Source organism: Cherax quadricarinatus, chromosome 49, assembly GCF_038502225.1.
Source record: "Cherax quadricarinatus isolate ZL_2023a chromosome 49, ASM3850222v1, whole genome shotgun sequence".
Classification (NCBI taxonomy): domain Eukaryota; kingdom Metazoa; phylum Arthropoda; class Malacostraca; order Decapoda; family Parastacidae; genus Cherax; species Cherax quadricarinatus.
In genome coordinates this window covers 3,467,609-3,479,959 of record NC_091340.1, presented here as the reverse complement: position 1 = coordinate 3,479,959, position 12,351 = coordinate 3,467,609, and the positions used below count along the sequence as shown (strand labels likewise).

The following is a 12,351-nucleotide window of genomic DNA, read 5'->3' as shown; positions in this document are numbered from 1 at the left end:
ATGTTACTTATCCATGTAAGTAGCAGTATTATACACTCCATGATGCTGGTTTATGTTACTTATCCATGTAAGTAGCAGTATTATACACTGCATGATGCTGTTTTATGCATGTAAGTAGCAGTATTATACACTTGATGCTGGTTTATGTTACTTATCCATGTAAGTAGCAGTATTATACACTCCATGATGCTGGTTTATGTTACTTATCCATGTAAGTAGCAGTATTATACACTCCATGATGCTGGTTTATGTTACTTATCCATGTAAGTAGCAGTATTATACACTTGATGCTGGTTTATGTTACTTATCCATGTAAGTAGCAGTATTATACACTCATGATGCTGGTTTATGTTACTTATCCATGTAAGTAGCAGTATTATACACTGCATGATGCTGGTTTATGTTACTTATCCATGTAAGTAGCAGTATTATACACTCCTGATGCTGGTTTATGTTACTTATCCATGTAAGTAGCAGTATTATACACTCCTGATGCTGGTTTGTGTTACTTATCCATGTAAGTAGCAGTATTATACACTCCATGATGCTGGTTTATGTTACTTATCCATGTAAGTAGCAGTATTATACACTCCTGATGCTGGTTTGTGTTACTTATCCATGTAAGTAGCAGTATTATACACTCCACGATGCTGGTTTATGTTACTTATCCTTGTAAGTAGCAGTATTATACACTCCTGATGCTGGTTTGTGTTACTTATCCATGTAAGTAGCAGTATTATACACTCCATGATGCTGGTTTATGTTACTTATCCATGTAAGTAGCAGTATTATACACTCCATGATGCTGGTTTATGTTACTTATCCATGTAAGTAGCAGGATTATACACTCCTGATGCTGGTTTGTGTTACTTATCCATGTAAGTAGCAGTATTATACACTCCATGATGCTGGTTTATGTTACTTATCCATGTAAGTAGCAGTATTATACACTCCATGATGCTGGTTATGTTACTTATCCATGTAAGTAGCAGTATTATACACTCCATGATGCTGGTTTATGTTACTTATCCATGTAAGTAGCAGAATTATACACTCCATGATGCTGGTTTATGTTACTTATCCATATAAGTAGCAGTATTATACACTCCATGATGCTGGTTTATGTTACTTATCCATGTAAGTAGCAGTATTATACACTCCATGATGCTGGTTTATGTTACTTATCCATGTAAGTAGCAGTATTATACACTCCATGATGCTGTTTATGTTACTTATCCATGTAAGTAGCAGTATTATACACTCCATGATGCTTTTTATGTTACTTATCCATGTAAGTAGCAGTATTATACACTCCATGATGCTGGTTTATGTTACTTATCCATGTAAGTAGCAGTATTATACACTCCATGATGCTGGTTTATGTTACTTATCCATGTAAGTAGCAGTATTATACACTCCTGATGCTGGTTTGTGTTACTTATCCATGTAAGTAGCAGTATTATACACTCCATGATGCTGGTTTATGTTACTTATCCATGTAAGTAGCAGTATTATACACTCCATGATGCTGGTTATGTTACTTATCCATGTAAGTAGCAGTATTATACACTCCATGATGCTGGTTTATGTTACTTATCCATGTAAGTAGCAGTATTATACACTCCATGATGCTGGTTTATGTTACTTATCCATGTAAGTAGCAGTATTATACACTCCATGATGCTGGTTTATGTTACTTATCCATGTAAGTAGCAGTATTATACACTCCATGATGCTGGTTTATGTTACTTATCCATGTAAGTAGCAGTATTATACACTCCATGATGCTGTTTATGTTACTTATCCATGTAAGTAGCAGTATTATACACTCCATGATGCTGGTTTATGTTACTTATCCATGTAAGTAGCAGTATTATACACTCCATGATGCTGTTTATGTTACTTATCCATGTAAGTAGGAGTATTATACACTCCATGATGCTGGTTTATGTTACTTATCCATGTAAGTAGCAGTATTATACACTCCATGATGCTGTTTATGTTGCTTATCCATGTAAGTAGCAGTATTATACACTCCACGATGCTGTTTATGTTACTTATCCATGTAAGTAGCAGTATTATACACTCCATGATGCTGGTTTATGTTACTTATCCATGTAAGTAGCAGTATTATACACTCCATGATGCTGGTTTATGTTACTTATCCATGTAAGTAGCAGTATTATACACTCCATGATGCTGTTTATGTTACTTATCCATGTAAGTAGCAGTATTATACACTCCATGATGCTGGTTTATGTTATTTATCCATGTAAGTAGCAGTATTATACACTCCATGATGCTGGTTTATGTTACTTATCCATGTAAGTAGCAGTATTATACACTCCATGATGCTGGTTTATGTTACTTATCCATGTAAGTAGCAGTATTATACACTCCATGATGCTGTTTATGTTACTTATCCATGTAAGTAGGAGTATTATACACTCCATGATGCTGGTTTATGTTACTTATCCATGTAAGTAGCAGTATTATACACTCCATGATGCTGGTTTATGTTACTTATCCATGTAAGTAGCAGTATTATACACTCCATGATGCTGTTTATGTTACTTATCCATGTAAGTAGCAGTATTATACACTCCATGATGCTGGTTTATGTTATTTATCCATGTAAGTAGCAGTATTATACACTCCATGATGCTGGTTTATGTTACTTATCCATGTAAGTAGCAGTATTATACACTCCATGATGCTGGTTTATGTTACTTATCCATGTAAGTAGCAGTATTATACACTCCATGATGCTGGTTTATGTTACTTATCCATGTAAGTAGCAGTATTATACACTCCATGATGCTGTTTATGTTACTTATCCATGTAAGTAGGAGTATTATACACTCCATGATGCTGGTTTATGTTACTTATCCATGTAAGTAGCAGTATTATACACTCCATGATGCTGGTTTATGTTACTTATCCATGTAAGTAGCAGTATTATACACTCCATGCTGCTGTTTATGTTACTTATCCATGTAAGTAGCAGTATTATACACTCCATGATGCTGGTTTATGTTATTTATCCATGTAAGTAGCAGTATTATACACTCCATGATGCTGGTTTATGTTACTTATCCATGTAAGTAGCAGTATTATACACTCCATGATGCTGGTTTATGTTACTTATCCATGTAAGTAGCAGTATTATACACTCCATGATGCTGGTTTATGTTACTTATCCATGTAAGTAGCAGTATTATACACTCCATGATGCTGTTTATGTTACTTATCCATGTAAGTAGCAGTATTATACACTCCATGATGCTGGTTTATGTTATTTATCCATGTAAGTAGCAGTATTATACACTCCATGACGCTGGTTTATGTTACTTATCCATGTAAGTAGCAGTATTATACACTCCATGATGCTGGTTTATGTTACTTATCCATGTAAGTAGCAGTATTATACACTCCATGATGCTGGTTTATGTTACTTATCCATGTAAGTAGCAGTATTATACACTCCATGATGCTGTTTATGTTACTTATCCATGTAAGTAGCAGTATTATACACTCCATGATGCTGGTTTATGTTATTTATCCATGTAAGTAGCAGTATTATACACTCCATGATGCTGGTTTATGTTATTTATCCATGTAAGTAGCAGTATTATACACTCCATGATGCTGGTTTATGTTACTTATCCATGTAAGTAGCAGTATTATACACTCCATGATGCTGGTTTATGTTACTTATCCATGTAAGTAGCAGTATTATACACTCCATGATGCTGGTTTATGTTACTTATCCATGTAAGTAGCAGTATTATACACTCCATGATGCTGGTTTATGCTACTTATCCATGTAAGTAGCAGTATTATACACTCCATGATGCTGGTTTGTGTTACTTATCCATGTAAGTAGCAGTATTATACACTCCTGATGCTGGTTTGTGTTACTTATCCATGTAAGTAGCAGTATTATACACTCCATGATGCTGGTTTATGTTACATATCCATGTAAGTAGCAGTATTATACACTCCTGATGCTGGTTTGTGTTACTTATCCATGTAAGTAGCAGTATTATACACTCCTGATGCTGGTTTATGTTACTTATCCATGTAAGTAGCAGTATTATACACTCCTGATGCTGGTTTATGTTACTTATCCATGTAAGTAGCAGTATTATACACTCCTGATGCTGGTTTGTGTTACTTATCCATGTAAGTAGCAGTATTATACACTCCTGATGCTGGTTTATGTTACTTATCCATGTAAGTAGCAGTATTATACACTCCTGATGCTGGTTTGTGTTACTTATCCATGTAAGTAGCAGTATTATACACTCCATGATGCTGGTTTATGTTACTTATCCATGTAAGTAGCAGTATTATACACTCCTGATGCTGGTTTGTGTTACTTATCCATGTAAGTAGCAGTATTATACACTCCTGATGCTGGTTTATGTTACTTATCCATGTAAGTAGCAGTATTATACACTCCTGATGCTGGTTTGTGTTACTTATCCATGTAAGTAGCAGTATTATACACTCCATGATGCTGGTTTATGTTACTTATCCATGTAAGTAGCAGTATTATACACTCCTGATGCTGGTTTGTGTTACTTATCCATGTAAGTAGCAGTATTATACACTCCACGATGCTGGTTTATGTTACTTATCCTTGTAAGTAGCAGTATTATACACTCCTGATGTTGGTTTGTGTTACTTATCCATGTAAGTAGCAGTATTATACACTCCATGATGCTGGTTTATGTTACTTATCCATGTAAGTAGCAGTATTATACACTCCATGATGCTGGTTTATGTTACTTATCCATGTAAGTAGCAGTATTATACACTCCTGATGCTGGTTTGTGTTACTTATCCATGTAAGTAGCAGTATTATACACTCCATGATGCTGGTTTATGTTACTTATCCATGTAAGTAGCAGTATTATACACTCCATGATGCTGGTTATGTTACTTGTCCATGTAAGTAGCAGTATTATACACTCCATGATGCTGATTTATGTTACTTATCCATGTAAGTAGCAGTATTATACACTCCATGATGCTGGTTTATGTTACTTATCCATGTAAGTAGCAGTATTATACACTCCATGATGCTGGTTTATGTTACTTATCCATGTAAGTAGCAGTATTATACACTCCATGATGCTGGTTTATGTTACTTATCCATGTAAGTAGCAGTATTATACACTCCATGATGCTGTTTATGTTACTTATCCATGTAAGTAGCAGTATTATACACTCCATGATGCTTTTTATGTTACTTATCCATGTAAGTAGCAGTATTATACACTCCATGATGCTGGTTTATGTTACTTATCCATGTAAGTAGCAGTATTATACACTCCATGATGCTGGTTTATGTTACTTATCCATGTAAGTAGCAGTATTATACACTCCTGATGCTGGTTTGTGTTACTTATCCATGTAAGTAGCAGTATTATACACTCCATGATGCTGGTTTATGTTACTTATCCATGTAAGTAGCAGTATTATACACTCCATGATGCTGGTTATGTTACTTATCCATGTAAGTAGCAGTATTATACACTCCATGATGCTGGTTTATGTTACTTATCCATGTAAGTTGCAGTATTATACACTCCATGATGCTGGTTTATGTTACTTATCCATGTAAGTAGCAGTATTATACACTCCATGATGCTGGTTTATGTTACTTATCCATGTAAGTAGCAGTATTATACACTCCATGATGCTGGTTTATGTTACTTATCCATGTAAGTAGCAGTATTATACACTCCATGATGCTGTTTATGTTACTTATCCATGTAAGTAGCAGTATTATACACTCCATGATGCTGTTTATGTTACTTATCCATGTAAGTAGCAGTATTATACACTCCATGATGCTGGTTTATGCTACTTATCCATGTAAGTAGCAGTATTATACACTCCATGATGCTGTTTATGTTACTTATCCATGTAAGTAGCAGTATTATACACTCCATGATGCTGTTTATGTTACTTATCCATGTAAGTAGCAGTATTATACACTCCATGATGCTGGTTTATGTTACTTATCCATGTAAGTAGCAGTATTATACACTCCATGATGCTGGTTTATGTTACTTATCCATGTAAGTAGCAGTATTATACACTCCATGATGCTGTTTATGTTACTTATCCATGTAAGTAGCAGTATTATACACTCCATGATGCTGGTTTATGTTATTTATCCATGTAAGTAGCAGTATTATACACTCCATGATGCTGGTTTATGTTACTTATCCATGTAAGTAGCAGTATTATACACTCCATGATGCTGGCTTATGTTACTTATCCATGTAAGTAGCAGTATTATACACTCCATGATGCTGGTTTATGTTACTTATCCATGTAAGTAGCAGTATTATACACTCCATGATGCTGTTTATGTTACTTATCCATGTAAGTAGCAGTATTATACACTCCATGATGCTGGTTTATGTTACTTATCCATGTAAGTAGCAGTATTATACACTCCATGATGCTGTTTATGTTACTTATCCATGTAAGTAGCAGTATTATACACTCCATGATGCTGGTTTATGTTATTTATCCATGTAAGTAGCAGTATTATACACTCCATGATGCTGGTTTATGTTACTTATCCATGTAAGTAGCAGTATTATACACTCCATGATGCTGGTTTATGTTACTTATCCATGTAAGTAGCAGTATTATACACTCCATGATGCTGTTTATGTTACTTATCCATGTAAGTAGCAGTATTATACACTCCATGATGCTGTTTATGTTACTTATCCATGTAAGTAGCAGTATTATACACTCCATGATGCTGGTTTATGTTACTTATCCATGTAAGTAACAGTATTATACACTCCATGATGCTGGTTTATGTTACTTATCCATGTAAGTAGCAGTATTATACACTCCATGATGGTGGTTTATGTTACTTATCCATGTAAGTAGCAGTATTATACACTCCATGATGCTGGTTTATGTTACTTATCCATGTAAGTAGCAGTATTATACACTCCATGATGCTGTTTATGTTACTTATCCATGTAAGTAGCAGTATTATACACTCCATGATGCTGGTTTATGTTATTTATCCATGTAAGTAGCAGTATTATACACTCCATGATGCTGGTTTATGTTACTTATCCATGTAAGTAGCAGTATTATACACTCCATGATGCTGGTTTATGTTACTTATCCATGTAAGTAGCAGTATTATACACTCCATGATGCTGGTTTATGTTACTTATCCATGTAAGTAGCAGTATTATACACTCCATGATGCTGTTTATGTTACTTATCCATGTAAGTAGCAGTATTATACACTCCATGATGCTGGTTTATGTTATTTATCCATGTAAGTAGCAGTATTATACACTCCATGATGCTGGTTTATGTTATTTATCCATGTAAGTAGCAGTATTATACACTCCATGATGCTGGTTTATGTTACTTATCCATGTAAGTAGCAGTATTATACACTCCATGATGCTGGTTTATGTTACTTATCCATGTAAGTAGCAGTATTATACACTCCATGATGCTGGTTTATGTTACTTATCCATGTAAGTAGCAGTATTATACACTCCATGATGCTGGTTTATGCTACTTATCCATGTAAGTAGCAGTATTATACACTCCATGATGCTGGTTTATGTTACTTATCCATGTAAGTAGCAGTATTATACACTCCATGATGCTGGTTTATGTTACTTATCCATGTAAGTAGCAGTATTATACACTCCATGATGCTGGTTTATGTTACTTATCCATGTAAGTAGCAGTATTATACACTCCATGATGCTGGTTTATGCTACTTATCCATGTAAGTAGCAGTATTATACACTCCATGATGCTGGTTTATGCTACTTATCCATGTAAGTAGCAGTATTATACACTCCATGATGCTGGTTTATGCTACTTATCCATGTAAGTAGCAGTATTATACACTCCATGATGCTGGTTTATGTTACTTATCCATGTAAGTAGCAGTATTATACACTCCATGATGCTGTTTATGTTACTTATCCATGTAAGTAGCAGTATTATACACTCCATGATGCTGGTTTATGTTACTTATCCATGTAAGTAGCAGTATTATACACTCCATGATGCTGGTTTATGTTACTTATCCATGTAAGTAGCAGTATTATACACTCCATGATGCTGGTTTATGTTACTTATCCATGTAAGTAGCAGTATTATACACTTTATGATGCTGGTTTATGTTACTTATCCATGCACTGTTACTTATGTAGTATCCCTTTAATAATAATAATAATAATCTTTTATTTCTAGCAGTACATGTACAAGGTATACAGACCATAACTCACATCAATGACAAACTACTATATAGGAAGCCGCTTGTTATGCTGAGCATTTCCCGCAAATTAGGTCAATTTTGTCCCAGGATGCGACCCACACCAGTAAACTAACACCCAGGTACCTATTTTACTGCTAGTTGAGCATGGACAGCAGGTGTCTTAAGGAAACACGTCCTAATGTTTACATCCGTACCGGGGATCGACTCACTGGCTGTTACTTATTTACTATTCTATAGTTGTTACTTATGTAGCAATCACAATGGCTTACTCTTCAAGGGTTGAGAATTAACGCTGGGAAAGGCTCTCAAGTCAAAGAATAGAATCAATCTTAATTACCTCCCATTCTCCTCATGTTGTGTGGCCGGTTCATGGTATCTCCTTGAATGCAATAATACCACTAATATATAATAATAATCACAATAACACAAATATATAGTAAAAATTATGATTTATAAATACATCTGGAAGCTTCACTGGATGTTCTATCACTGTTTCAGTACTGACGAGCGATTACTGGATCGGTGGACGCTTTGATTTGGACACAAACAACTGGTCTTGGGTCGTCGATGACTCGCCTATGCCCATGGGTACTCCCTACTGGGCTGAGAGGTTTGTGATCTTCATGGGCATTACGACTTATTTTGCATATATATATATATATATATATATATATATATATATATATATATATATATATATATATATATATATATATATATATATATATATATATATATATATATATATATATGCAAAACAACCACTGTGAAAGAATAGAGAAATTCCAAGCGCTTTCGTGACTACTCACATTATCAAAGAACACTGTTCCTTGATAATGTGAGTAGTCACGAAAACGCTTGGATTTTCTCAATTCTTTCACATTGGTTGTTTTGCATATTCTGAAATCACCTGTTTACTGTGATCTTATTGCATATATATATATAAATATATATATATATATATATATATATATATATATATATATATATATATATATATATATATATATATATATATATATATATATATATATTTCAACAAGTCGGCCGTCTCCCACCGAGGCAGGGTGACCCAAAAAAGAAAGAAAATCCCCAAAAAGAAAATACTTTCATCATCATTCAACACTTTCACCACACTCGCACATTATCACTGTTTTTGCAGAGGTGCTCAGAATACAACAGTCTAGAAGCATACACATATAAAGATACACAACATATCCCTCCAAACTGCCAATATCCCAAACCCCTCCTTTAAAGTGCAGGCATTGTACTTCTCATTTCCAGGACTCAAGTCCGACTATATGAAAATAACCGGTTTCCCTGAATCCCTTCACTAAATATTACCCTGCTCACACTCCAACAGATCGTCAGGTCCCAAGTACCATTCGTCTCCATTCACTCCTATCTAACACGCTCACGCACGCTTGCTGGAAGTCCAAGCCCCTTGCCCACAAAACCTCCTTTACCCCCTCTCTCCAACCCTTTCGAGGACGACCCCTACCCCGCCTTCCTTCCCCTATAGATTTATATGCTTTCCATGTCATTCTACTTTGATCCATTCTCTCTAAATGACCAAACCACCTCAACAACCCCTCTTCTGCCCTCTGACTAATACTTTTATTAACTCCACACCTCCTAATTTCTACACTCCGAATTTTCTGCATAATATTTACACCACACATTGCCCTTAAACAGGACATCTCCACTGCCTCCAACCGTCTCCTCGCTGCTGCATTTACCACCCAAGCTTCACACCCATATAAGAGTGTTGGTACTACTATACTTTCATACATTCCCTTCTTTGCCTCCATAGATAACGTTTTTTGACTCCACATATACCTCAACGCACCACTCACCTTTTTTCCCTCATCAATTCTATGATTAACCTCATCCTTCATAAAATCCATCCGCCGACACGTCAACTCCCAAGTATCTGAAAACATTCACTTCTTCCATACTCCTCCTCCCCAATTTGATATCCAATTTTTCTTTATCTAAATCATTTGACACCCTCATCACCTTACTCTTTTCTATGTTCACTTTCAACTTTCTACCTTTACACACATTCCCAAACTCATCCACTAACCTTTGCAATTTTTCTTTAGAATCTCCCATAAGCACAGTATCATCAGCAAAAAGTAACTGTGTCAATTCCCATTTTGAATTTGATTCCCCAAAATTTAATCCCACCCCTCTCCCGAACACCCTAGCCTTTACTTCCTTTACAACCCCATCTATAAATATATTAAACAACCATGGTGACATTACACATCCCTGTCTAAGACCTACTTTTACCGGGAAGTAGTCTCCCTCTCTTCTACACACCCTAACCTGAGCCTCACTATCCTCATAAAAACTCTACAGCATTTAATAACTTACCACCTATTCCATATACTTGCAACATCTGCCACATTGCTCCTCTATCCACTCTATCATATGCCTTTTCTAAATCCATAAATGCAATAAAAACTTCCCTACCTTTATCTAAATACTGTTCACATATATGCTTCAATGTAAACACTTGATCTACACATCCCCTACCCACTCTGAAACCTCCTTGCTCATCCGCAATCCTACATTCTGTCTTACCTCTAATTCTTTCAATTATAACCCTACCGTACACTTTTCCTGGTATACTCAGTAAGCTTATTCCTCTATAATTTTTACAGTCTCTTTTGTCCCCTTTCCCTTTATATAAAGGGACTATACATGCTCTCCGCCAATCCCTAGGTACCTTCCCCTCTTTCATACATTTATTAAACAAAAGTACCAACCACTCCAACACTATATCCCCCCCTGCTTTTAACATTTCTGTCATGATCCCATCAGTTCCAGCTGCTTTACCCCCTTTCATTTTACGTAATGCCTCACGTACCTCCCCCACACTTACATTCTGCTCTTCTTCACTCCTAAAAGATGGTATACCTCCCTGACCAGTGCATGAAATTACTGCTTCTGTTTCTTCCTTAACATTTAAAAGTTCCTCAAAATATTCTCGCCATCTTCCCAATACCTCCATCTCCCCATCTACTAACTCCCCTACTCTGTTTTTAACTGACAAATCCATATTTTCCCTAGGCTTTCTTAACTTGTTTAACTCACTCCAAAATTTTTTCTTATTTTCATTAAAATTTCTTGACAGTGCCTCTCCCACTCTATCATCTGCTCTCCTTTTGCACTCTCTCACCACTCTCTTTACCTTTCTTTTACTCTCCATATACTCTGCTCTTCTTATAACACTTCTGCTTTGTAAAAACCTCTGATAAGCTACCTTTTTCTCTTTTATCACACCCTTTACTTCATCATTCCACCAATCACTCCTCTTTCCTCCTGCTCCCACCCTCCTATAACCACAAACTTCTGCCCCACATTCTAATACTGCATTTTTAAAACTATTCCAACCCTCTTCAACCCCCCCACTACTCATCTTTGCACTAGCCCACCTTTCTGCCAATAGTCGCTTATATCTCACCCGAACTTCCTCCTCCCTTAGTTTATACACTTTCACCTCCCTCTTACTTGTTGTTGCCACCTTCCTCTTTTCCCATCTACCTCTTACTCTAACTGTAGCTACAACTAAATAATGATCCGATATATCAATTGCCCCTCTATAAACATGTACATCCTGGAGCCTACCCATCAACCTTTTATCCACCAATACATAATCTAATAAACTACTTTCATTACGTGCTACATCATACCTTGTATATTTATTTATCCTCTTTTTCATAAAATATGTATTACTTATTACCAAATTTCTTTCTACACATAGCTCAATTAAAGGCTCCCCATTTACATTTACCTCTCGCACCCCAAATTTACCTACTACTCCCTCCATAACGTTTTTACCCACTTTAGCATTGAAATCCCCAACCACCATTACTCTCACACTTGACTCAAAACTCCCCACGCATTCACTCAACATTTCCCAAAATCTCTCTCTCTCCTCTACACTTCTCTCTTCTCCAGGTGCATACACGCTTATTATAACCCACTTTTCACATCCAATCTTTATTTTACTCCACATAATCCTTGAATTAATACATTTATAG

The 12,351-nt window shown here is 35.7% G+C and overlaps 1 protein-coding gene across 1 annotated transcript in view; it reads left to right on the top strand.

Annotated features, from left to right (window-relative positions):
- Positions 1-12,351, top strand: part of LOC128696937 (uncharacterized) — a 58,468-nt gene that overhangs the window by 35,838 nt on the left and 10,279 nt on the right. The window contains exon 8 of the mRNA XM_070095098.1: positions 8,798-8,909. Coding sequence (XP_069951199.1) covers positions 8,798-8,909 — 112 coding nt within the window. The remainder of the gene's footprint in view (positions 1-8,797; positions 8,910-12,351) is intronic.